The sequence below is a fragment of the Macaca thibetana genome, chromosome 1, assembly GCF_024542745.1.
Source record: "Macaca thibetana thibetana isolate TM-01 chromosome 1, ASM2454274v1, whole genome shotgun sequence".
Taxonomy (NCBI): domain Eukaryota; kingdom Metazoa; phylum Chordata; class Mammalia; order Primates; family Cercopithecidae; genus Macaca; species Macaca thibetana.
In genome coordinates this window covers 196,167,087-196,195,024 of record NC_065578.1, presented here as the reverse complement: position 1 = coordinate 196,195,024, position 27,938 = coordinate 196,167,087, and the positions used below count along the sequence as shown (strand labels likewise).

Sequence of the window (27,938 nt, the reverse complement as noted above, 5' to 3'; positions counted from 1 at the left end):
ACAACCAGTGAAGGTTCCATCCCCATCTCCTTCCCAACCTCCAGTTCCTTGCACCCTCCAGAGAGCCACAGAGAGAATGCCCTGGGTCCCCCTCCTTCTCTAGGGAAAAAATTAAGGAGGCAGTCCTCCAGCCCCCACCTCCAGAAAACCAGTTCATTTTATTAATCAATTCCCTCTGAGCTTCCTTGATTCCAGCCAGGCTTTTCCCAGGACTCACAGCATTACAAACTCAGGATAAGACCGAAGGAGAACCGTTTTATGGAGGGGAAATGCACATTCGAAAGAACAACCTCAGTGCCAATGAGTCAAACACCTGCATCTAGATGCGTCTCACTTGTCATTGGGCTTCTCCCCCGCCGCCCCCATCATTCTCTCTCTCTCTCTCTCACACACACACACACGCTGCCCCCTCCCCCACTTTCCACCAGACCGCTAAGCAGCTTTAAACATGGTCAGTAAGGAGGAAAATGGGGGGTGGGGGCGCGGTGAGAACAGAACCACTACAGGAATATACAAAGTTATTCGTTTCCGCAGAAAAGGACTCTTACCTGTCAGCCAGAAGAGAGAAATCCACCTCAGCAAGACCCTGTCCATCTTCCCCAACTTCCCATCCGAATTACGGAGTGAGGAAAGTGGGAAACGGCTGGAGCAGAAGGATTGCTGTCACCCCGCGGCAGCGGGCGGCGGCGGAGCGGCGGACACCAGGCGTCCCCGGGCGCAGCGCCCGCCGGGCCGGCCGCGCAGGCGGGGCCGGGGGCTGTATCGCGCCGCCGGCGGAGCGCGCGCTGCCGCAGGCTTCCGGGGTCCGCGCGGCGCTCGGCGGCGCATCCGCACGCCCAGGCAGCGCGGCGCGGGGCTAGCGTCTCCCCGCCGCAGAGCCCGCCGCGCGGGGGAGCTCGGCCGCCGCACCGCCTCCCGCGCCTCCGCCCCGCCGCCCGCTGCCCCGACTGCCAAAGTTTCTCTGTCACGTGCTGGCCCCCGGCGGCCCAGAGGTCAGCGTGGAGTGATTGAGGCCACGCAGGGAGAAGGGGCCGCTGGGCTGCACGCAGCGAGAGGCGCCGGGGAGGCCGCCCCGCGGGCCGCGCCGAGCTGGGAGCGACCATCGCGGCTTCTCCCAGGGACGCCCGCGCTCGGGAACCCCGGCGAGAACGCGGGCTGGGGACTCAAGCAGTGGCTGCAGGCTGCCACAGCCAACCTGAACCGGGAGAGAGCGACAGCGGCGAGGGTGGGGGACGGCGGGGACTTGGCGTAACTTCTTACGGGACTTAACTAGCAAGTCCTCTAGGCTAGAATGTTCGTTTCTGCGGTACCGCCGCCCCTCCGTCTGGTTTCCTTTTTGACGGTGCAAGGAACCAGGCAGGAGGCTCCGCAGAATTGAAAAAGGTAGGCGGGAATCTCGCGTCATTACTTTTTCCTGTTAAAATATGAGGTAGAATAAGGGCATCCGGCCCTTTAACAGAAAATATGTAAAACCAGAATGAGATAAATGATTATAACGGCTTAAATCCATCCAACACTTTATAGATTCCAGCACGCATTCACATGGATTATTCCTATTTGTCAGACGGATTTGTCTTGTGTCTCAAAATGTTATGCGTTGAGAGAGAACTGAGAAATGTATGATTTTCTTAAGAAATATATATATGAAGCCTCTACTAGGTGTAAGAACTAAGGTTACAAAGTGGAACGAGATAGACTTCCTGCCCTTAGGAGCCTCATCTTGGGTCCAGGAAAGGGAGGAAGGTCAGATCATTAAAGACATGATACTTATTCGTAGTAAAACGGGGCAAGTGCAGTAATGGAGACATAGAGAAAGTGCCTTGGGAACATAGAGTAAGGAGTAAGTCGTGGGTAGGGTGGGGGCACCACGATAAAGGAGAGGTAATATCTGAGTTGGCATTTGCAGAAAGCACAAGATTTGAGCCATTCAAGGATCCCTGGTGGAAAGGGGGCAGGCGAGGGCATTCTGGGTAGAGGAAAGAGACATAGCAGAAAGGTCTCAGGTAGCATCTGAAAACAGAGTGGTGCCAGGCTGGAGGGGAGTTCCTGGAGCAGGCAGACTCCACACCTGAGAGTGAATGTGTATGCAGACAGGGAGGATATGTATGTGAACATGTGAGAAATGGTAAGAGTAGACCCTGGACAGCTGTCTTTTATGGCTGCCTGACATCTCAATTCCTACTTATTCTGAGGAATTCCAACTGCAGAAGCCAGAAAGTCTAGAGCCACCTTCCTGACCATCCCAGCTGGAGTGCAGGCCAGGGCCCCTGGCATAGCCAGGCTGACCTCTCCCTCAGAGCTTTTTGATTCTGGAGCAAGTGGTGGATATAAGGAACAAGGACAGTGGAGAACTGATTTTGTCACTGAGGCAGCAGCAGCAGCATCCAGTGTACACGATCAGCTGTGGCAGAGGTCAAGCCACCAGGATGCTCCAAGGTGTGATTTTTGCCTGTGGTCTTGCAGGCTCTCTGGGGTCTAGCCTCTCTTCTACACTTGGCTCTTCACTTCCCCGGCAATTCTTTGAGCCACCCAATATCCTTTCATAAACTCTTTCTTTGCTTATTTTGGCCAGGATGATTTTTCATGCTATGTACTGCATGAGAGAAATTTGAGGACTATTTCCTTTCATAGACAGAAAAATAAAAATATAGGAGGTACCTAACATTTGTGAGTTTCCTATTAGGTTCTAGGCAGAGTTCTACATGTTTTACAAGCCTTCTCATTTAACCCTAAACAGGGAACTTAGGCCCAGAGCATTTAACTAACTTCTCTAAGATCAGGTTACTAGTAAGTGGCAGAGCTAAGATTTGAATCTGACTCTAAAGCATATACTGTTTGCACCATAAAAAGAACATCTACACCAGAAGATTGAGGTGTATTTATACCTCATAATAATACCTTATGTTTGTATTATGCTCTGCCATTTACTGCATGTATGTGTGTGTGCCACACAGTGCACAAAAGAGCTTGAATAGTGTTTATTATCTAAGTGCACATAACTGGCATTTTGGCCAGGTGCAGTGGCTCACACCTGTAATCTCAGCACTTGGGGAAGCTGAGGTGGGCAGCTCACTTGAGCTCAGGAGTTTGACCAGCCTGAGTAACATGGTGAAACCCCATCTCCACAAAAAATACAAAAATTAGCCAGGCATGGTTGTGCATACCTGTAGTCCCAGCTACTCTGGAGGCTGAGGTGGGAGGACCACTTGAACCTGCGAGGGTGAGGCTGCAGTGAGCTGTGACCACGCTACTGGACTCCAGCCTGGGTGAAAGAGTGAGACCCTGTCTCAAAAAATAATGGCATTTTATGCAAAACTTGGACATATGAGCAAGTTTATACATGTGAAAAATGGGAGATGGACTGAGTGAAGGGAGCCTGGATGTGTATATAAAGTGGAACGTGAATGCCCACAGAAATGAACTCATGTCTGCTCAGAGGAGGTATCTATGTGTAGTTGAACAAGAAATCAGGAGACTTGAAGAAACACTTGTGCCACAATGAATCATAGAATGCAGTTGCCTTGTCCATCATCCCAGAAATGTGTTTTCCATGTAGTGCCCTGCATGTCTACTTTATAGCCAGAGTTACACATGGTATATCCTGAATCTTCCTGAGTGAGTGGGGCCCAGGCCATCCTGAAGGGGATGCTAAACTGGAGTGAATCACAGTGTGTGCCCCTCCATCACCTTGCACATGTTATTACCAAGGTGATGAAGGGTTAATATAAATGTTGTATATGTAATGATTCAAAACATGTAGCCTAAGGGATGGAGGTGAAAAGAGGATGGGAAAATGGTGTTATTTTTCCATATTGGTGGTGGTTGATGGGATATGGCACCCAGAGTCCCAATGTGGTTTCTGAACTTCCAGTATCAGGATCATATTACTGTGTTTGTTTAAACACAGATTCCCAGGCTCTACTAGAAATAATGAGCTCAGAAACTCCAGGTGGAGCCCATAAATCTGCGGTTTAACCACTTTCCCCAGGTGCTTCCAATGCACATTAATGTTTAAGAAGCAATACCTCTTTTTGTTGAGCAATACCTCTTTTGGGAAGCTGTTGAGCTGATGTTTTCTACTGCACCTTGGATCTAGTTAAGCTCCAGTTGTCCATTCATTCTGAACTAATAGGACAGGATCCCAAATAGAGAGATTGATTCATCACAGCCAAGGAAGGGGTCTGGATCTGCAATACTTCAAACTTTCTACTGCAATGAGACAAACATGGCAGAACAAGGACCTGTATGGGACCAGAATAAGATTCCCAGGAAGCCACAGCTGGGATTGTATGTGGTGGGGGGACTAACAGGCTGCTTCAGCAAAGCTCTACACTATAGAACAGAATTAGGACACAGAGAAAAGAGAAGTGAACCACCACAAGGAGACATGCTGGTAGCTGGTAGCAACCACATAGTTATAAATATAATGTAGCTGAATCCTCTTTAAAACATGATTTCATTGCAGACACACAGGCATGCATGCACATGAATACTGCTTAACGTGAGTCTGTTTAAAGCACACAGATAAAATCCTATTTCTACTTCTCCTCTCTGATCCTACATTCCAAGAGGGATATATGAAGTATGACTCTGAAACAGATACCATTTTTCTCATGTAAGTTTGGTCCATCTTTTTTTTCTCCTGCTACCTTTTGGGTTTGTTATCTTTCCCATCCTCCATACCTTCAAAACCACCCTCAATGAATTATAAGTTAAAAAAACTAAATTAAACCAAGGAACTAAAAAAACTGGAACTAAAAAAACCAAGGAACTAAAAAGACTGGAGACTCTAGGCACCCTATACTGAAAACCAAAAACATTTTCAATCTTGAAGTCCTTTCATGTTGAGGAATAAATTGTTTCATTAAGAAAATGCTTTAAAGAAAGGAAATGCAAATATACAAATGCATTATGCCAAAAAAAAAAAGAAAAAAATCTGAACTGGCAAGAACAGTGTACAGTAGACACTATGCTATCTAGAAATTTAAAAAGGTAAAAGGTTGGGAGAATGTGTTGAAAATTCCATGTACTTCCAGCAGATTTAATCCAAGAACCTGCAATCTCAGGCTTCAAATCCAACTGCAGTGGTGCTGGGTGCTGAATTAGGTGATGCTTTGCGTGCCTCATCCAAAGGCTAGATCCTGCTCAACAGTGGGGGCAGCCCTTGCCTGAATTAGCTCTCTACCAATGCGTTCCCTAAAAAGGTCCATCTAAGGATAATGTGCAGGAAAAAAAAACATAAAAGTATATTCAGAGCTTGCTATCAAATATGAAAACATACATTTAAAAGGGACAAAGGAAACAAATGAGTAACAATGGTTACCTCTGGGAAGATCATCATTCATTTATATTTTTTCTTTATAATTTTCTTTCTTTCTTTTAGAGACAGGGTCTGACTCTGTGTCACCCAGACTGGACTGCAATGGTGCTATCATAGCTCACTGCAACCTTAAACTACCAGGCTCAATGCTGTCCTCCGGCCTCAGCTTCCCAAGTAGCTGGGACTGCAAGTGCATGCCACCATGCCCAGCTAATTTTTAATATATATATATATTTTTTAGAGACTGCATCTTGCTATGTTGCCCAGTCTGGTCTCAAACTCCTGGGCTCAAGCAATCCTCCCACCTCAGCCTCCCAAAGTGCTGGGATTACAAGTTTGAGCCACTATGCCCAGCCTACAACTTTCTATACCCTCTAATATTTCTATAATATAGGAAAAGGTGCTGGACAAAAGCTGTGCCCATGCCAACATTTACTCATTGTAAATTTGTCCTCCAGTCTCTAGGACATCCCTGCAGAAAGGAGAGAAGGAGTGACAGGTGTTTTGTCAGGCCTGTATCTTCAGCCAGATACAAAGCCCCTAGATGTACACCTGTCCTCATTATGTCTCAATCGTGAGCAGTTAATCAAGTTAATTATGAGCAGTTGAGCCCTGGGAGCTTTTACTGACAGTGCAACCTATAATTTCTTTGTGAGTTACAGAGCCAGAGATGAAGGTTACTGCTCTTTTAGGAGCCCTGTCTCCAGTGTTTGCTTTTGTTTCTGTTTTTATTTCATTGTTAGCATCCTTTGGAGACCAGAACAGCATTGACAGCCCCCCAGATGAGCAGCAGAGCAATTCTTATACTAGTAGTCAAGCAGCTTCCTACAGCCCAAAGGTTATAGGAAGAAAGGGTAACTGACTGCCTATAGTTTACAAGATGAAGCTGCCTTTCACTCTGGGTCTTGGTGATTTAGCCAGAAGACTGTTTCTCGGAGCCCAGCCCTATACATTCTTCTAAAGGCCTTCTTCCTGGCACAGGTCAAAGACAGAACCTGAGAGAGGGAAATGAGCCAGAACAAATATGTCATCCGATGACCTCACCCCCAGAAAATGGGCAGGGAAGAGAGCTAGAATGAGAAGGCCAGAACATCGAGCACCATGAAAAGAAACTGCTCAAGCAAGAGAAGTGGCATGTGGGCTTTAAAGACCAGGGTTAGAAAACAGCAGCCTTGACCTTCGTGTTGAAGTAGCGGGGTGAGGATCTCTCATAGAAGTGTTAATTCTGTATTCCTTCCCCAATTCTGAGTAGGTGCCTTTTACATAGAGATGATCAATGTGTACTTGTCTAATTAATTACAAACTGCCCCCAGTGTATTCATCTTCCCTTTTCCTCATCTCTCCTTTTCTCTTCCCTGAATTCATTCATTTATTCCACACACATTTATTGAATACTTACTATATTCTAGACACTATGCTATCTAGAAATTAAAAACTAATACAAATTCAAAGATGAATGAATCGCAGCCCCTTATGTCAAAGAGCTTACATTTGAGTTGTCTCCATGTGTGTAGAGAGGGAGGGAGGGAGGCAAATATGTGGTCTTTAAGTATGATGGTGTGACAGGGCCTGTATTAGGACATGTACCAAATATGGTAGGAAATAAGTGGGGGAGGGTCAATTATTTATCAGTAGTCCTGGTCAGAGACATCTTCATGAAAAGGTGACCCCTGAGCTAAGCTTTAAACATCATCTGGACAGAATTTCTAGGGGCAGAAAGGGAGCAGGAGGTAGCACAGATGCACAAGCAACAGGCAGAAGTGAGAACAGGAACTGCTGCCCAGAGCATGGGTTTACAAAGGGCAGAGTCAGCAATAAGGCTGGAAAGGTAGGCTGAGGTTGAACCAAGGGAAACCAAGCTACCAGATCTGGATGTAATTCCACAGGCAATGTACCATCCATGAGAATTTCTAAGTAGAACAAGATCAGACCTGTTTCTCAGCAAAGTTATTCTGGCCACAGGGTGTAGGATGAATTGATGGAGACAGAGACAACAGATTGAGGTCTCTTCCATGGGAGAGATTACAAGAGCTCAAGAAGTAACAAGCACCTAAAAAGGGGCAGCACGAAGAGAATGCTAACACCAATTGAGAAAGACATTGCAAGGAGTCACAAGAGGTAGAATTCACATGTATATTGCAAGCAGGAGGAATCAACCAGACATCACGTTGAGTTACTAAAGAATCTGAGCACATTCAAACAATGTCTACATGGTACTCAGAAATTTCTCTCTTAACTTTGGCAAAGCATCAGGTAGTAAACAACCTTGAATATCTAAGATAAACAGATTGGAATGAGTGTTAAGCTGGGATCTCATAGATGTCAAAGCCACTCAAAGGCTGTGTGGCATGCGGAAGTCACCTTACCACTCTAAGTCTCAATTTCCTTTTCTGCAATATGGGGATAATCATGGAATCTATTTCACAGGGTTGTTGTGAAGGGGAGATAAGATAACCCTTGTGGAGTGTTTAGCAGAAAGCCGGATGTAGCTTACAATGAATGTCACCAATTATTACTACTACTATTATTATTAGCACAGGAGGGAAGATGCACACTGAATAATGTTGGGCCTTCACTTAAACTACCATCAGGAAAAAACTCAGCCACATTTTCCACGAACACTTGTGGTGCTCTTCAGTGGTTTGCATAACACGTACTTGGTTGAAAATCACACCTCATACTTAATTTTAAAAAAAAGTAATAGTCATCCAAATCTCCAATGGTTTCCCCCAATTTAGACAAAATCTAAAGTCCTTATGGTGGCCCTATAAATCCTATATGATATGGCCCTAGCTCCCTCGCTAATATTCTCTCTACTTTCCCCCTCACTCACTTTACTCCAGCCGTGTGACTTACTTTGCTATTCCTCAAACATACCTGATGTGCTCCCACCTGAGAGCCTTTGCACTTGCTATTCTTTCTACCTGGAATGCTCTTCTCCAGATATCTTCATGGTTTACTTGCTCTCTTCCTTCTAGTCTTTGCTCAAATTTCATTTCTTCATATAGGGCCTTTACTAACCACCCTAAAATTGTACCCTCTATCTGTTGCTATTCCCATATCTTACATTATTTTTCTTCATTGGACTTATTGTCCAAAAAGATGTTCTGACATCTTGTTATATAGGTAATAGTTTATTTCTTTATTACCTGTTTTTTTCCACTATAAGCTTTGTTCTATTCAACCTATTCTTGTGCTTAAAATAGAGGCTGGTATTCAGTGGATTCTGAATAAATACCTATTGAATAAATGAACCACTTGCTACTGAAATCACTCGCCTTTCTTGGTTTTCCTGCCTTTCTTCCTACTTTTTCACATATTCTTCTCAGTCATCTTTACTGGGTCTTCCTTCTCTGGCTTCTAAATGCTAGTTTTCCTCAGGACTCCATCCTGGATCCTTTTTTTCTCTCTCTTCACTCTCTCTTTAGATGATCTCATCTAGTTCATGAATTTAAATACCATCTTTATGTGGCTTACTTCTGAATTCTTTCTCAAGCCCAGAACTCCAGACTTACAAGGTCAATTGCCTATTTGACATCTCCACTTGAATATGTAGTAGGCATCTCAAAATGAACATGTCCATAATAGAACTCTTGATCCACCCCCTCTACATATTTCAACCCAAACCTGCCACCCTTTAGAATTTCTGAATAGAAAAAAATCAGTCTGGTTGGAAAGTGGGGAAAGCTGTTCTGTTTATGTAGTACTTACGTAAAATAGAAAAAAATAAATTTTATCAAAGAAGGAGAGGAGCAGTGGCTCACACCTGTAATCCCAGCACTTTGGGAGGCTGAGGCAGGCAGATCACTTGAACCCAGAAGTTTGAGGACAGTCTGGGCAACATGGCAAAACCCCATCTCTACACAAAATACAAAAATTATCTGGGCATGGTGGCACACACTTGTATTCCCAGCTACTCAGGAGGCTGAGGTGGGAGGATCACTTGAGCCCATGGGACTTAGGCTGCAGTTAGCTGTGATTGCGCCACTGCACTGGAACCTGGTTGACAGAATGAGATCCTGTCTCAAAAAAAAAAAAAAAAAAGGACCTGTGAGGAGAGGAGCAGATAATAGAAATTATCGGGAGCTTTGGACCTTGGACCCTTCTTGGCATTAGCACCGTCTCCCTCTGCCCCAAAGTCCTCTCTATCTTAGTAAAAGCACTAAGTGCCAGTGGGATACTCAAGCCAAAATCCTAGGACTCCTCCTTTTTTCTTACTCCTACAACCAATCCATTAGCTAGTTCTATTTTTCCCAAAATACAATTTGAGCCGAGCCTTTCTTTTCTGTTGAGGTTGCCATCATCGCTCACATGGACTCTTGAAGGAGCCTCCTAACTGGTCTCACCATGCCCATTCTTAACACTTTGAACCCCTTCTCCAAATAGAAAACATGACATGTTTTTTAAAAACCCTTAGATAGAGTAGATCTCAAGTGTTCTCACCACAAAAAAGTATAAGTATGTGAAGTATTGCATACGTTAATTCATTCAATTTAGCCATTCCACAACATATACATATTTCAAAATATGTTGTACACAATATATACTATTTGTATCTGTCAATTAAAAATAAATAAATAAATATAAAATAGCCCCCCTAAATGAACACCAATTGTACTTAGAGCAATATTTGAACCCCTTACAATGGTCATGGTCAAGCCCAGATCCCTGTTGATCACTCCAACCTCGGCAGGCACCATTCTTCACCTGACTAGATACAGTACAGCAACACTAACTAGTCTTCCATCTGTTCTGAAGACACACCCAATTCTTTATCACCTGAGGCTTTTACACATACTGTTCCCTCTGTCTAGAACTGTCTTCTTTCAATTCTTCACATGACTAACTCTATTCCTTCCATCCTTTCTCATAAAAGTCACCTGCTCCTCATAGAGGTTTGTCCTGATCACCCATCTAAAAATTGGGTAGTTAAATCTAAATATGGTTTAAAAAATGTTAAAATATGAAAAAGCCATCTTGCCCAAGGTGGAGTAACAAGAAATGAATGTATCCAGTAGCTTGAAACAAAACTGCAATTACTTTTGCACCAACCTAATAAAAAAACTGTTCAAAATATATGAAACAATGTTTCCAGACACTAGACATTGGGGAGTAGTGATGAGTAACCCCTGAAAGAACAGCAGCAAACAAGGTGAGCTCTGTGATTGTCACAGGTAGCTGCCTGGAGAGAGTATCGGAATGCAGTATCAAAATGGGTTACCTAGGCAGAGCCCAGTGGAGTCTCCTTGAGTTGAGGAGATGGAGTTGGGTATCCAGGTGCGCCATAGTGGGTAGAGTTTGCAGGGCAGACTACCAGAAACAAGGGAACAGCAAAATGACCAAAAAAAAAAAAAAAAGGCTCTGGAGATGTGGTAAGGATCTCACTTCAAGCCTGAGCTGAATACTGATCAGTGCATGTGTGGGAAGAAACTACACAAAGCCAAAGAAAGAACAACCTGAAAGGATTACAAGTAACCATCCTTGGAATTCACATAGGACTAGAAATAGTTTGTATTCCCATCAGCCAAAGTGGAATTTCGCTCCAAATTTTATAGAATATCAAGTACAGTACTCAGAAAGATGTTATATCAGTAGAGGAGAAAATTAGCCTTAAAGATTGCTCTAATCTCAAATAACAAAGCAGAAAAGCAAGCCTAAAAAGAGTGAAAAACAGCCTCAAACTGTTTCCAAGTAACAGAACTGTGTCCCACAACAAAGCCCAATAATGTTTATAAGAATATAGAAATATGCAGCATTAAACAGGGTAAAATTTACAATGACCAGTATCCAATCAAATATTACCAAGCATACAAAAGAAGCAGGACAACACAACCCATAAGAAAAATGAATCAGTAGAAACAGACCCAGAAATGAAACAGATAATACAATGAGTAGATGAGAATTAATGGTTATTATAATTATATTACATGTTGCAACTATATTCCATGTTAAATAACGTAACATGAAGGATAGACTACATTAAGTAGAGATATGCTTAAAGGTTTTTAGATTTTTTAAAAGACCCAATCAACTTCTAGAGATGAAAATAAATAATCTGATATGAAAAATACACTGGATGGGATTAATGCAGATTAGATATTACAGAATAAAGTATTAGTAAACACAAAGACACCACTGGACACTGCAAAATGAAACAGAAAAAAGACTGAAGGAAAAAATGAACAGAACATGAGTAAACCGTGGGCAACTTCAAGCAGCTTAAAGGAATAGTGAGGAAACTTTAGGGGATAGATATGTTCATTATCTTGATGGCAGTGATGGTTTCACAGGTGTACACATAAGTTTAAACTCAATAAATTGTACACTTTAGATATATTGTGTTTATTATACTTCAATCATATCTAAATGTTGTTATAAAAAAAAAGCAACGTGAAATTAAAATCCCAGATGATACCAAGGTGGGAAACAGAATTGGGATGGTGGTGCATGGAGTGGGAAGAAGTAATAATTTTCTAAGCTTTTTGTCTATTTGGGAAGAGGGAATGTGAATACCTATTAGCTGTAAAAGTTGTGATAAAAATGTAAGTTTTAACACAAGTGCACTAAAATTTATGGGTAACAACAGAATGAAGAAAGATAGAATGTATAACTTTAAAACCAGTGGAAGAGAAAGTACAGCAAAAAATACTTATCAATCCAGCTAACGCAGAGAAGGGAAAAATTAGAAATATAATAAACAGGCAAGAAAATGAATTGAACAAAGCTTTTTATTCAAGAAACTAAAAAAAGAAACATAAAACAGCCTGAAGTAGAAAGAAGGAATTAATAAACTTAAGGCAGAAATGTGTGGAAAGGGAAAGAAAAACTGTAAAGTGGATCAATAAAACCAAAAGTGTTTTTTAAAAGATCAACAAAATAAACAAAATTTGATAAGTACTAAGGGAAAAAACCCAAAAGACATAAATAATATTAGGAATGAAAAGGAAGGGGACGTGTGTGTGTGTGTTTAAAATTACAATCATCTGTTACATTTGTTTTTATGCCAATGTTTTTTAAAGTCAACTTTACTGACTTTAAAATGAAATGCACATATTTTAAGTCCGTAGTTTGATGAATTTTGACAAATAGATACTACTAATAGCCACCAACACCACAATTAAGGTAGAGAACATTTCTGACAACCCAGAAGGTTCCCTGTGTCAGTTCTCAATCTCCTCTCCCCACCTCCTGATTCCAGGTAACTGCTGATCTGATTTTTATAACTACAGTTTTACCTTTTCTCAAGTTTTGTATATATTGAATCACATCCTCTGTATACTTTTATGTATGCCTTCTTTCACTCAACAAAATTTCAAGATTCATCCATGTCGAATATCAGTAGTTCATTCCTTGTCATTCTTGAGTAGTAGTCTACTATATGAATGTGCCACAATTTATCAGTTCACCTGTTGATGAACATTTGGGTTGTCCCGCTTGGAGCTCTTATGAATAGTGCTACTGTCAAAATTCATCTACAAGGCTTTGTGCACATGTATTTTCATTTTTCTAGAAGAATGGAATTGCTGGGTCCTATGATAAGTATAAGAAACTGTCAAGTAGTTGTCCCAACAATAACGTATGAAAGTTCCAGCTGCTTCAGATCCTTGCTATATTTTATACCAATACACTAGAAAAATCTAAATGAGATAGACACTTTTTCTAGGAAAATATAATTACAAAAATTAGGTGAGGAAAACTAAGAAAACTGAGAAGACTAATAACCATACAAAAGATATTGAAATGGTAGTTAAAGGTTGACTCACCCACCAAAGATATGAAAGACCAGACAGTTTTACTAATATGCTCTACCAACCTGTCAAGGAATAGATAATTCCCATCTCTTATTCAATCTGAACACAACCCTGATAACAATATTTGGTAAAGAAAATACCACAAAATCTATACAGTTCAATATTACTATAATCAAGGAAGCCAAAATTCTATATTATGTTTTTTAAAAAATAAGCAAAGCCTCATGATCAACAATAGTTTATACTAGGAATGGTAGGATGCATCAACATTAGAAAAATCTAGCAATATTCTTTATGTTAACAAATTAGCCCGGGTTCAGTGGTTTATGCCTGTGATCCCAGCACTCTGGGAGGCCTAGGCAGGCAGATCGCTTAAGCCCGGAAGTTTAAGACCAGTCTGGGCAACATAGGGAGACCTCATCTCCACAAAAAACAGAAAAATCACCAGGGCCTGGTGGTGTGCACCTGTAGCCCCAACTACTCGGGAGGCTGAGATGGGAGGTCCTGTTTGAGCCCGGGAGGTCTAGGCAGCAGTGAGCTGAGATCATGCCACTGCACACCAGCCTGGGTGACAGGCTGAGGCCCTGTCTACAAAAAAAAAAAAAAAATTAAGAGATAAAACCGTGTGATTACCTGAAAAGATCCAGAAATTTAGCAAATTTTCAACTGCCATTCTTCATTTTAAAACATATACATACCCCATATATACACACACTTAGAAAGCTGACCCGAGAAAGGAATTTTCTCTGGGAAACAGAATTAGAAAACCAAGAGAACCAATTAGCACGATTTAAACTAATATAAGAGATCAGTACTGTGACTAAATACACAGGACTAACACTAAAATCAATACCTTCTCTAGACATCAGCAGTAACCAATAAGAAATATAATTTTTTAGAAGAAATTTTTCACAAAATCTCAAAATATTGTCACTTGGGAATAAAACTGACAAAAAGAAACAGTTTTATGAGGAAATTTATAAAACTTTAAGGATATTTTAAATCTCAACCTCTTCCTCCGTGTTTCCTTCTAACTCTTATTTTTAAATGTACTTTTAAAAAATTCGGTTTTGTTGGTTCACTGGTTTTTGTTATCCTCTCCCCTCATTCGATTGTAAACTTGAGAGCAAGGAAGACCTTATTTGTCCTGTTCCTCATGCTGCCCCCCTCAACACTTTTCACAGTGCTTGGCACAAAGCTAGCTGGCCCTTTGTACCTGTAAAACACGGAAACACCCTCAGCTCCTCTTTTTCTCTACCTACTTTGTCGCACATTACGCAATAATGTACAGCAATTGCTCCAGGCCTCCCACGTGACAATGCCTCCGCCTGCCTCGCACCCAGCCAATCAGAGCACTTGCCACCTGCGACCGCGCTCTCCCCCCACCTCACCTCCAAGGCGGCACGAGCCAGAATCTTCCAGTCTCAGGCTGTTTGTCCCCCTAGAGGGGCAATGCGACTGCGCGCCCCGTCCTGATTGGCCGAGAATTGCGGGCTGCGTGCGCAGGCGCCTACCTCGGTTACTTAGGGCGGGAGCCCGGCGAGGGCGCCGGTGCTTTGTGCTGTCTGAGGCCGGGAAGCCTGACCGCGCTGCCATGCCGAACCGCAAGGCCAGCCGGAATGCTTACTATTTCTTCGTGCAGGAGAAGATCCCCGAACTACGGCGACGAGGCCTGCCTGTGGCTCGCGTTGCTGATGCCATCCCCTACTGCTCCGCAGACTGGGCGGTAAGGCTGGAGCGGAGTGAGAGGGCTGGTCAGGGCAGTTGGGCAAGCCAGAGGGTGAGGCGGGAGGGCAGAAGGCCTCGAGGAGGTCGGGCGGCTTGGCCCTGCCAGAGGAAGAGGAAGGTCCTGGTTTGTGGCCCTGGGCAAACCGACACCAGAACCACCTCCCTGTAATGCCCCGGCATCTGCCTGCGGGCCCTAGAGCACTCGATCCTCATGGCTGTTTCTCTTCTTTGTCCCTTTAATCTCCAAAAGCTTCTGAGGGAGGAAGAAAAGGAGAAATACGCAGAAATGGCTCGAGAGTGGAGGGCCGCTCAGGGAAAGGACTCTGGGCCTTCAGAGAAGCAGGTAAAGTTAACAAGGGAAGGGCCGCCATCTGCCTGGCACATAGACGTATTCAGTAAAGGCTGGATGAGTGAATGAGTGAATGTCAAGGGTAGACTCCTTTGGGGGTTCGGTTAGTGCGAAGACGACGTTCTTCTTTTCCCCTGGTGTCAGAATGCCTGTTAAAAGAAACCAGCAGCCTCCACAACTAGGGCATGCACACATTGGTGTAATTTGGTGGTGAAAGACGTGGGGAATTCCTGTTAGGAAACCTGCGGACAATACACTTTGATCAGTAATGGGAGTGTAACATCTAGGGGTTGTACTGGATGACATCAAGGTGTCCCTTTCAATTCTTCTGTGATTAATGAGCCTTAGTGGGGGTGGGGGAGGCAGTGGGGGCTTAAAAGTAGTTTAGACCATTCTGTCTTTTTTTTTCTTTAGCAAAAAAATACCATTCTTTTAAAATGACATCTGAAACAAAGCCAGCTGCTGTGTTTAAAATATTGGAATAACAAGACTTGGATTAGTTGGTGTATGTGTGTGTGTCTTACAAGAGTTGAATAGGCTGGGCACGGTGGCTCACGCCTGTAATCCCAGCACTTTGGGAAGCGGAGGAGGGCGGATCACTTGAGGTCAGGAATTTGAGACCAACCTGCCCAACATGGGGAAACCCCAAGTCTACTAGAAATAAAAAATAAAGAAAGCTGGGCGTGGTGGCAGACATCTGTAGTCGCAGCTACTCAGGAGGCTGAGGTGGGAGAATCGCTTGAACCTGGGAGGTGGAGGTTGTCGTGAGTCGGAATTGCGCCCCTGCACTCCAGCCTGTGCGAAAGAGCAAAACTTTGTCTAAAACAAAAAAAGTTGAATGAAGTTTATTTGGGTAAATTTCTGTGTAGTAGAATGTTAAAGGACTAAATAAAATTTGTTTTCTTGTTGATTTGTATCAGGAAAGTGCAAGGTAATTATTGGTGTTACCCCACCCTTTGTTTTTTCCATTCTTCCATGGTAAAATTCCATTCTTAAACTGTCAACATTGGATTGAAATTCAAGAGAGAGTTTTATTTTGTGGATTTATGAGTAGAAACTCAGTTGAGTTTGTACTTACACTTGCAAGCCTTATTCTTACAAGATATCTCTCCTCAAAACTTAAGCTATGGTGTATGTGTACCTCATGTGAGACTTGGAGACAACATAATCTGGTTTTGACTTTAAGTGAAAAACAAGCAACATTAGAGTACTTTGGGGCATAGTATGCTTTTGGCCACTGGCCTGGCTCAGGATGATTACCTTGGATAATCAGTAGTGGGCAAAATGGCTTTCAGTAGTAGTGGCATTGGTTATTTACCACTCCTTTTCTGATTCAGAATATTTATATATTTGTTATTGTGCCTTTGGGTGTTGGTATTATTGACAGATATATTTATTCATTGGATACATTGACCTTGGTAATCTCTAGGCTGTTTTGAAGTTATTTGGCTAAATTTTAATATATGGTCTAAAGTGCCCAGCAAGAGTTTATGTGGCCAATCATTCTCTTCCTCTTTAGAAACCTGTTTTCACACCACTGAGGAAGCCAGGCATGCTTGTACCAAAGCAGAATGTTTCACCTCCAGATATGTCAACTTTGTCTTTAAAAGGTGATCAAGGTAGAGTAATCCTGAAATATTTTGCTTAGATAAATTTGAGTGCCCAAAACACTATATTTGTCAGTAAAAATGTTTTCTGTTCATTTTGATCCTCCATTTCAAAATAATTAACTACAAGTGTTAAATATTGTGGTACTGACATTATAAAAGATTAGGTAATTTGTTGAAATGAAACAGGAGAGAGTGGTTTTTTGGTTTTTTTGTTTTTTTTTTAACAAAAATCTGGTCTCTGTTTCTACCACTCCATATGTTGATAAACATAGGTATTTTTTAGACTTGTTTATAATTGGACACTTAAATACACTTAAAAACAAAAGTAAACAGGTGGGATAAGGTTTTCAGATCTATTCTACAGTGTGATGACTACAGTTAATGTAATGTATGTTTCAAAATTGGTAAGAGCAAGTTTTACATATTCACACCACAAAAAGTGAGATGATGGATATGTTAATGACTTGATTTAATCATTCCGCGGTGTATACATGTATCAAAACAACATTGTACCTCATAAATATGTATATAATTATTATTTGTCAATTAAAAATAAAATATTTAAAAATCCTGGGTGGTGGAGGGGAGTTATAAAGATACAAATGAATTATGGAACTTGCCAAGAAGAGAACATAGTTAATAAGGGTCGTTGCTATTCCTTCTGTCTGGTTTTGTTGTGTTCTGTCTTTGTTGAACACTGATAAACTTTTAACAGTCTTAAATGTGACCAGTCTTGGTAAATAACACTTCACACATTCTCACATTCCTTTATTCCTTTAGAGGATTTATAGGTGGTCTTATATATATTGGTAAAAAGTGAAAAAAGAATGAACTAAATTGTTCATAGTTTTTATATTACAATCTTTCTACATTGATTCTGCTTAGCTTCGTTTCCCCAACCTTTACATTTGTTGAATATGGGTCACTGCTCTATGTCATTCCTGAGATTCAGGGCTTATCTATGGCCGAATTATGTAGAGCTGGCTGCAAGTTGGAATAATTTTGTTGCTTCATGCGAAGAGTGGTTACTTTAATCCTTGATAAGTGTAATTATAAAAATTTTGATTTCTTTATTCGGTACAGCTGATTAGTTTTCTCTTTTCCAGCTCATTTAGGAATATAGGAACAGAAAGAAAATTGTTCTAAAACATTTTTGTTTCCTTCAACTAAAGAGGCTTTTGTGGAAGAGGTAAATTTGAGACATTCATTTATTCATTTTATCTTACAATTTTTTTTTTAGCTCTCCTTGGAGGCATTTTTTATTTTTTGAACATTTTTAGCCATGGCGAGCTACCTCCTCATTGTGAACAGCGCTTCCTCCCTTGTGAAATTGGCTGTGTTAAGTATTCTCTCCAAGAAGGTATTATGGCAGATTTCCACAGTTTTATAAATCCTGGTAAGTAGATGCTAGATCTTAAAAGTGTATGTTTGTTTTTTTTTTAAATCTTGACTTTATTTGACAATAGTACTTTTTCTTACAAAGTCATATACAGCTCTGTTCTTAATGTAGCAAGACTTCATAATACTGAAAAACTGTTAGGAATTAGGTGTTGACACAGGGTTTTTTGGTTTAGGCTTTTAACCTCAAGTTACCGTTAAAATCAGATGGATAGACTATCTGAACAATTCATAGCCTGCTATTCACTTACCTATGGCCTTACATCATGGGATTTTCTAAAAGCTGTGTATGCCATGATCTTTTCTTTCTCTACCTCATCCTTCACAGCAGTGGTGACTAGCTTTTTAAGCTGCTATTGCTTTGTAGCCTTGAAGAAATTATTTAACCTCTCTGAATCTGTTAGCTCATCCGTAACGTGGGGATAATACCTATTGGAGGGTTGTTCTAAGGAATAGATAAGAAATATGGAAATAGCCTATACTTAATCGGCTCTCAGATATTATCAGCATCTCTTCTTCCTACTGTTCCATCCCATTAAAAAGCAAGATAGCTATGAAGACATAGGATTTGATACCCCCGAAGGTAAGTAGGAAAAATGTATAGGGAGAAGAGACTGGGGACATGACTTCATTTTTAGTTTTGTCAATTATCAATTACTTTAAAATTAATTAGGACATCCCAGTACTTTCTCCTCCTCATTTTTAGATGACAGAAAAACTAATCATCTTACTCACACTTGTGAGTGTTGCTACTTAGGACAAGTCAAAGAGCTGCTTTTCCCTACATGGGTTGTAAATATTAAAAAGATCGAATTTGGGGACTGTTTTTCCTCTGAGAAACGCATATACACCTTGCCATATCAATGCCCTTATGACCCCCGGAGGCCCATTCATGGACATGGAGCTAAGACTCTTTTGTCACATGCTTGCTTTATCTAGCATTTCTTTCTGTGTAAGGAGTAACTTACTTTTAAAAGTAACTTAGACAATATACCAAATTCTTCAACAGTTTTCATACCTTTGGTTGAAAATAAACCCTATAAAAGTTTAATCTTTTGTATTTTCATGTAATAAAAATTACCTTTCTGTGTTATAACTTGGTCATCCTGTAGAGTATTAACTGTAGCACTACTAGAGAACTTTCAAATTTCTGCTTCTCAACAAGATATTTTGTATTATAGGTGAAATTCCACGAGGATTTCGATTTCATTGTCAGGCTGCAAGTAAGTATAAAGGAATGGGGTATGATTTGTGACTTGAATGTATTCATACCTGGTTAGACTTATTCCTTTAACACACAAAATATAAAATGAGAGGAAAATAACTTTAGGTTATTGTTAGAGAATCTGCATAGATGTGATAGTCAGTGTCTGTGATCTTTAAATTTTTTATAGACTGATAGTATACTGTACCTTTTCTTTTCAGGGAATTGTTGTTTTGTTTTTTTCTGTGTATATCCTTTGACCTCAAGGTCAGCTGTTCTTAGTGGCCGGGTACTTAGGAATCCCTTTTAAGAGGTCTCAGATTATCTAGATTTAGGACCGTTTTCAGGGACGTCCATTTCAAATGTGTTTTAAAAGTTAATACTTCAAGAAGAGTTCTGAATTTTTTAGATGAGTAAAACAGTTTTCTAAGTATTTTGCAACCAAAGGGCATGACTGTATACCTAAGCCCTTGAACTTAAACCCTTTTTCTAGGAATTAGGTTTTAAGCAGTTTTCTGCTTAAATAGAATGAAAATCAGAATAGGTTTATTTTTAAATGTATATTAAAAGCGTCAGTGTATAGGGACCATTTAATAATTCCTGTCTGTAAGGTAATTTTTTTTCTTTTTTTTTTGAGATGGAGCCTTGCTCTGTCACCAGGCTGGAGTGGAGTGGCGCGATCTCAGCTCACTGCAACCTCTGCCTCCTGGGTTCAAGCAGTTCTCCTGTCTCAGCCTCCTGAGTGGCTGGGACTACAGGCGCACGCCACTGTGCCCAGCTTATTTTTGTGTTTTTAGCAGAGACGGCGTTTCACAATGTTGGCCAGGATGGTCTCAATCTCCTGACCTTGTGATCCGCCCACATCAGCCTCCCAAAAGTGCTGGGATTACAGGCACTGAGCCGCCGCGCCCAGCCGGCAATTTTTTTTTTTTAACTCAGAAATATGGACAGCTAGCCTGTAGAAGTGTTTGAAATTAAAAATAAGTTTTTCAAATCTGCCACAACAAGCAGCTATATTATAATACTTATAACTGTTGTTTATAAATGAACATATTTTGGACTTACATTTGGTTGTATATTTTGAATTCCTAATATGTACTAATTCATTATTTGTTTGACTGGAATCAGGGCTGTAGGCTATGGAATAAAAAATGTAAGGGAGGATTGTTTTAGTAGTTCCTTTTTTTTTTTTTTTTTTTTTTTTGAGACAGAGCTTCGCTCTTGTTGCCCAGGCTGGAGTGTAATGGCACAATCTCGGCCTGCTGCAACCTCTGCCTCCTGGGTTCAAGCGATTCTCCTGCCTCAGCCTCCTGAGTAGCTGGGATTACAGACACGCACCACCACACCTGGCTAGTTTTGTATTTTTAGTAGACACGGGGTTTCTACATGTTGGTCAGGCTGGTCTTGAACTCCTGACCTCAGGTGATCCGCCCGCCTCAGGCTCTCAAAGTGCTGGGATTACAGGCGTGAGCCACTGTGCCTGGCAATAGTTCCTTCTTATATAGCTTTGACTGGAAAATAATTACAATATGGAAGAAAAATTCTGTACTTGCTTTGAAGTGTGAACATAGCTAATATCCCCAACTGTTACATCATCTGAGGTTATTGAACTAGATGGCGGTAAAAAAAATAAATAAATAAATAAATAAATGGAAACTTAGCCGATGAATTAATTTTCACGTTTTTGCTTAAACTCCGTTTCAGGTTTATTCATCTTTAATTAAATGCATTGGAATCCCTACTATGTGCCAGACACTCATTTCTGAGACTGTCACTGACTTACTGTTTCTTTACTATTTTGATTCTGTGAAATCCTTAAAAATCTATTTTTGACAACCTAGTTTTACAACCTTTTCAAATTAGTCAGATTAACAGAAAGCGTGGTTCTTTAAAAAAATCTATTAAAGATTCTAGAAATATTTTCTTAATTTATTATTCAACATAGTCGAAACAGTACAATGTTTCTCATTCAAGGAAACTTTAAAATGTTTAGAGCTTACTAATTTGAGCATGTCTTAAGTTGCCAATTTGATAATCCTGGGAAATATACCAATTAAATAAGATAAATGACTATTAGAGTGACACCTGTCACCATAATAACTAAAAATGCCTATGCTAATGTAATTGAGCTGATTTGGAGGAGACCATGTTTTGTATAGTAACGCACTGAAATGAATTTACATGTGGATGTGAAGAATTTGAGTGGTATTTAAGGAACATGCATATTGATCTCTCAGATACTCCTGTGTTGTCTTATCTTTTATGAACTATGAGTGTGAGGATAGGAGATCCTGGTTCTTCTCCTTCTCCAGTTTAACCAGATGAGCTCTGCTTCTCTCCATTTTACTGGTTAATGATTTTCTTGAGAGAAATTCTGCTTTAAAACATCAACATTTTGCAAATTGCTTTCAGCTTCCTATACAAAAGGTCCATCCGCTTTTCAAAGGAAGCTTCTACACACAGAACAGATTATAACATTTATTTAAGGTATAAAGAACATTAATAAAAAACAAAGCCACCCACAAGTCAACTGAAAAAAATAGCACATTTCCAGTGCCATTGAAAGTCCCTGTGTCTCTCCCTGATAGCATCCCCTTCCCTCTTTATGAGAAAACTACAATTCTGAATTTTGTGTTTGAATTTTGTGTTATTTCTTTTCTGAATAGTTCTACTACATGTACATATTTGTTTAAATGATGTATTTAATTTTACTTGTTTCAACTTTTGTGTAATTAACATATTGTATGTATCAGGGTGCCCAGTCTTTGGGCTTCCCTGGGCCACTTTTTTTTTTTTTTTTTTTTTTTTTTTTTTTGAGACGGAGTCTCGCTCCCTCTCCCAGGCTGGAGTGCAGTGGCGCGATCTCTGCTCACTGCAACTTCCGCCTCCCAGGTTCAAGTGATTCTCCTGCCTTAGCCTCCTGAGTAACTGGGATTACCGGTGTGCACCACCACGCCCAACTAATTTTTTGTGTCTTTAGTAGAGGTGGGGTTTCACCATGTTGGCCAGGCTGGTCTTGAACTCCTGACCTCGTGATCTGCCCGCCTTGGCCTCCCAAAGTTTTGGGATTACAGGCGTGAGCCACCGTGCCTCGCCCCCCTGGGCCACATTGGAAGAAGAATTGTCTTGGGCTACACATAAAATACACTAACACTAATAATAACTGTAGAGCTAAACAAACAAAAAATCACAAAAAAAATCTTGTAATGTTTTAAGAAAGTTTATGAGTTTGTATTGGGTTGCATTCAAGCCGTCCTGGGCCGCATGAGGCCTGCATGCCACGGGTTGTACAAGCATGATATATATATATTTTCTTTCCTGTATTTTTTAACTCAATATCTTTCACTCGTTTTCTATTGAATTGTTTGTTTTTCTTACTGATGTGTGGAAGTTTATCTTATCTGCTGATGGATTTTTAAAAATAGTATGCAGATACCTGTTTTCAGTTTGTGTCTTGTATTTTTCACTCTCTTTATGGTGTCTTTTAATGAACAGACTTTTTAAACATTTTTTGTTTTTTAGAGATGGGGTCTTGCTTTATTGCCCAGGCTGGAGCGTGATGGGTATTCACAGATGCAGTCATAGCTCACTGCAGGCTCCAACTCCTGGGCTCAAGTGATCCTCCTGCCTCACTCGCCTGAGTAGCTGGGACTTGAGGCATGCTCCACTGTGCCCAGCTTGTTTTTATTTTTAATTTGGTAAATGTGTCGATGTTTTTATCATATGTGGGGTTTTGTGTCTTATTCAAGAATTCTTTTTTACCCCAAGGTTGTGAAAATAGTCTCTATTTTCTTCTAAAAATTATAGAGTTTTATTTTTTGTATTCAGGTTCTTATTCTACCTGGAATTGACTTATGTATAGTATGAGGGAGAGATTCACTTCAAGTTTTAACCATGTAGATAATCATTTATCACAGCATCAATTATTGAATAATCAATTTGTGCCACCTGTACCATATGTTTCTGTTTGTGTGTGGGAGGATCTTTTGTTCTCTTTATTCTGTTCTATTCTACTTTTTTGCTGTCAATATCATATCCTTAAACACAGTAGTTTGATGATATCTATTTAGACAAGCCCCCAACCTCGTTCTTTTGGAATATCATGGCTGCTTTGACCCTTTGTTCTTCCATACACAATTTAGAATCAGTTCTTCATGTTTTACATTAAGTCATTTTGGAGAAAACTGGTATCTTTATTATATTGAATCTTTAGATTTGTAAACATAGGGCTTCCCTCTTAATTTTTAGGTCCGTAATGTCTTTCAATGAAATTTTATAATTTTCTCCATTAACAGTCTGAATATCATTTGTTAAATTTATAGTTTATCATGCCTTTTGTTGCTGTTATAAATGATATCCCTTGAAATTATATTTTCTAATTGTTTACTTTTATATTTTGGTTTTGTCCCACCCATTGGTAAACTCTGAGTTTTTAGCAAATTACTTAATCATATCTGTGAAATCACTTTATTCTTTCTAATCTACATATCTTCATTTAAAATTTTTAAAATTTGTTTTGTCTTAGTATACTGACCAGGACCTCTAGTTTCTAGTGTTTTTGCCAGTGAGTATGCTATTTCCTGTAGTTTCTTCTTTCTCTCCCCACCCCCGTTTTTGATGTGTGTTCTTTATCAGGATAAAGATGTTTCCTTCTACATGCATACCTTGTTTTATTGCATTTCACTTTATTGCACTTTGCATATATTGCATTTTTTTACACATTGAGGTTTGTGGCAGCCCTGTGTTGAGCAAGTCTATTGGCATCATTTTTCCAGTAGCATGTGCTTTTCTCTGTGTCACATTTTGGTAATTCTCGCAATATTTCAAACTTTGTCATTATCATCGTGTCTCTTATGGTGATCTGTGATCAGTGATCTTTGATGTTACTATTGTAGTTGTTTTGGAATGTCAGGAACCATGCCCATGTAAGATGGCAAATTTAATCAATAAATGTTGTATGTGTTCTGACTGCTCCCCTGACTGGCTATTGCCTCATCTCTCTCCCTTTCCTTGGGCCTCACTATTCCCTGAGACACAACAATATTGAAAGTAGGTCAATTAATAATCCTACAATGGCCTCTCAGTGTTCAAGTGAAAGGAAGGGTTGCATGTCTCTCACTTTAAATCAAAAGCTAGAAATGGTTCAGCTTAGTGAGGAATGCATATCAAAAGCTGCAATAGGCTAAAAACTAGGCTTCTTGTGCCAAATGACCAAGTTGTGAATGCAAAGGGAATGTTCTTGAAGGAAATTTATGTACTACTCCAGTGAACAACCAATGATAAGAAAGTGAAACAGCCCCATTGCTGATACGAAGAAAGTTTTAGTGGTCAGAATAGATCAACATTCTCCAGTTACCACATTCCCTTAAGCTGAAGCCTAATCTGAAGCAAAGCCTTAACTCTCTTCAATTCTGTGAAGGCTGAGAGAGGTGAGAAAGCTGCAGAATAAAAGTTTGAAGTTTGCAGAGTTTGGTTCATGAGGTTTAAGGAAAGAGCCATCTCTATAACATAAAAGTGCAAAGTGAAGGAGCAGGTGCTGATGTAGATGCTGCAGCAAGTCATCCAGAGGATCTAGCTAAGATAACTGATCAAGGTGGCTACAGCAAATAGCAGATTTTCAGTGAAGATGAAACCACCTTCTGTTGGAAGAAGATACCATCTGGGAGTTTCATAGCTAGAGAGAATAAGTCAGTGCCTGGCTTCAAAGGACAGACTGATTCTCTTGTTAGTGACTAATGCAGCTGGTGACTTTAAGTTGAAGTCAGTGCTCATTTACCATTCTGAAAATCTAGGGCTCTTAGGAAATTATGCTAAATTGACTCTGCTTGTGCTATTATAAATGGAACAACAAAACCTAGAAGACAGCACATCTGCTTATAGCATGGTTTACTGAATATTTTAAGACCACTGTTGAGATCTGCTGCTCAGAAAAAAAAGATTCCTTTCAAAATTTTACTGCTCATTGACATTAGATCTAGTCATCCAAGAGCTCTGGTGGAGATGTAAAAAGAGATTAATGTTTTCATGCCTGCTACCACAGCATTCATTCTGTAGCCCATGGATGAAGGAGTAATTTCAACTTTCAAGTCTTACTGTTTAAGAAATATGTTTCATAAGGCTATAGCTGCCATAAATGGCGATTCTTCTGATGGATCTAAGCAAAGTAAATTGAAAACCTTCTGAAAAGGATTCACCATTCTAGATGCCATTAAGAACGTACATAATTCACTGGAGGAGGTCAAAATATCAACACTAAAGGCTGTTTGCAAGAAGTAGATTCCAGCCCTCATGAATGACTTTGAGCGGTTCAAGACTTCAGTGGAGGAAGTAATAGAAGAGAACTAGAATTAGAAATGGAACCTGAAAATGTGACTGAATTGCTGCAATTTCACAATAAAACTTGAATGGGTAAGGAGTTGCTTCTGATGTATGAGAAAAGAAACTAGTTGCCTGAGATGAAACCTACTAGTGAAGATGCTGTGAACACTGGTGAAATGACAAAGGACTAAGAATATTTCATAAACTTGGTAAAGTAGCAGCAGGGTTTGAAAGGATTTACTTAAATTTCAAAAGAAGTTCTGTGAGTAAAATGTTATCAAACAGTATCACATGCTACAAATTCTTCATGAAAGGAAGAGTCAATGTGGCAAACTTCATTGTTTTATTTTAAGAAATTGCCACAGCAGCTGCAGCTTTCAGCAACCATGACCCTGATAGTCAGCAGCCAGTAACATCAAGACAGGATCTTCCACCAGCATGGGAATGTAAACTAGTACAACCACTATGGGAAAAAATATGTGGAAATTCCTTAACTAACTAAAAGTAGAACTACCATTTGAAAATTCTAACAGTCTCACTACTGGATATCTACCCGGAGGAAAAGAAGTCATATGAAAAGGATAACTTGCACACACATGTTTATAACAGCACAATTTGCAATTGCAAAAATGTGGAACCAGCCCAAATGCCCATCAATCAACAAGTGGATAAAGAAACTGTAGTATATATATGTGTGTGTATATATGATGGAATAGTACTCAGCCATAAAAAGGAATGAGTTGATGGCATTCGCAGCAACCTGGATGGGATTGGAGACTATTCTAAGTGAAGCGACTCAGGAATGGAAAACCAAACATATGTTCTCACTCATAAATGGGAGCTAAGCTATAAGGATACAAAGGCGTAAGAATGATACAAGGGACTTTGGGGCAGAAGGGTGGGAAGGGGGTGAGGGATAAAAGACTACAAATTGGGTTCAGTGTATAGTATTCGGGTGATGGGTCCACCAAAATCTCACAAATCACCACTAAGGAACTTACTCATGTAACCAAATACCACCTATTCCCCAAAAACCTATGGAAGTAAAAACATTTTTAAAAAAAGATCTTTAACCAACAAAAAGACTGTAAGTCACTGAAGACTCAGATGATCGTATTTTTAGCAATAAAATATTTTCATATTAAGGTATGTTCATTTTCAAAACAATGCTACTGCACACTTAATAACAGTATAGTCATAATTTTAGAATGCCGTAAACAATAATTTATAGGCACTGGGAAACCAAAATATTAGCATGACACTTTATTTCAGTACTCGCTTTATTATGGCAGTCTGGAACTGAACCTACAGCATCTCCAAGATATGCTTATATTCCCCATTTGGCTAGGGAGATAGCAGTTGCACATTTTAGTGAATGCTTTTTCTGCATGTCATATGATTTTTGTCTTTTGTTCATGTGGCCATTTATTTATTTTTTGGGACAGTCTCACTCCATCACCCAACCTAGAGTGCAGTGGCATGGTCTCAGCTCACTATAGCCTCTGCGTCCCAGGCTCAAGTGATTCTTGTGCCTCAGCCTCCTGAGTAGCTGGAATTATAGGTGCACATCACCACGCCCAGCTAATTTTTGTAATTTTATTAGAGACAAGGTTTTGCCATGTTGGCCAGGCCAGTCTCAAACTCCTAATCTCAAGTGGTCTACCCACCTTAGCCTCCCAAAGTGCTGAGATTATAGGCGTGAGCCACCGCGCCAGCCTCGTGTGGTAATTTATTAGTGTTAAACCAATCTTGTCTTCCAGGAACAAACCCAGCGTGGTCACTATATATCTTACATATAATATACTGAGTTTGGTTTGTTACTATTTTGTTTTAGGACTTTTCCATTTATGTTAAAGACTGAGATTAACTTTATCTAATTTTATTATCAAGGTTATTTTGCCATTATAAAATGGGCTTGGGAATAGATTTTAAGATTTTGGATTTGATGCTTTTTTATGGCTCTACAAAAATTACTAATATTGCCTTTAATTTCCCTAAACATAATGAGCCTAGTTATTTTAAAGGGTTATGTTAGATAATCCTCTTATAGGGATCTTCTTTTTGGAGTTGATTTTATAGTCTGTTGGTTATGGTGATGTTCATTCAAGCTAACAGAATCTCTTCATATGTCTAGTTATTTTCGAGTGCTAAACAGTGTATATGAAATCTCGTTATTTCTCTCCAAAGAAGATTTATGATTGTGTCAGTCAGAAAGCTGGAGTCAATAGCATCTCAGATTACCTTAATCCATTTTCAGGGA

The 27,938-nt window shown here is 40.2% G+C and overlaps 2 protein-coding genes across 6 annotated transcripts in view; one reads left to right on the top strand and one right to left on the bottom strand.

Moving 5' to 3' along the window:
* The window catches only part of ILDR2 (immunoglobulin like domain containing receptor 2), a 61,574-nt gene extending 60,846 nt beyond the window's left edge, over window positions 1-728 (bottom strand). For all 3 annotated transcript variants that reach the window (XM_050768458.1, XM_050768477.1, XM_050768468.1), the window contains exon 1: window positions 549-728. In XM_050768458.1, the coding sequence (XP_050624415.1) occupies window positions 549-594 (46 nt within the window). In that variant the 5' untranslated portion in view covers window positions 595-728. The remainder of the gene's footprint in view (window positions 1-548) is intronic.
* A 302-nt stretch (window positions 729-1,030) lies between these two features.
* Window positions 1,031-27,938, top strand: part of MAEL (maelstrom spermatogenic transposon silencer) — a 46,775-nt gene continuing 19,867 nt past the window's right edge. Inside the window, exons 1-6 of one of the 3 annotated variants that reach the window (XM_050768549.1) lie at window positions 1,031-1,383; window positions 14,714-14,797; window positions 15,050-15,142; window positions 16,668-16,767; window positions 17,999-18,154; window positions 19,338-19,379. In XM_050768549.1, coding sequence (XP_050624506.1) covers window positions 15,086-15,142; window positions 16,668-16,767; window positions 17,999-18,154; window positions 19,338-19,379 — 355 coding nt within the window. In that variant the 5' untranslated portion in view covers window positions 1,031-1,383; window positions 14,714-14,797; window positions 15,050-15,085. Of the gene's footprint in view, window positions 1,384-14,405; window positions 14,798-15,049; window positions 15,143-16,667; window positions 16,768-17,998; window positions 18,155-19,337; window positions 19,380-27,938 lie in introns of those variants that run through there. The other 2 variants (XM_050768540.1, XM_050768530.1) reach the window with 2 other exon arrangements.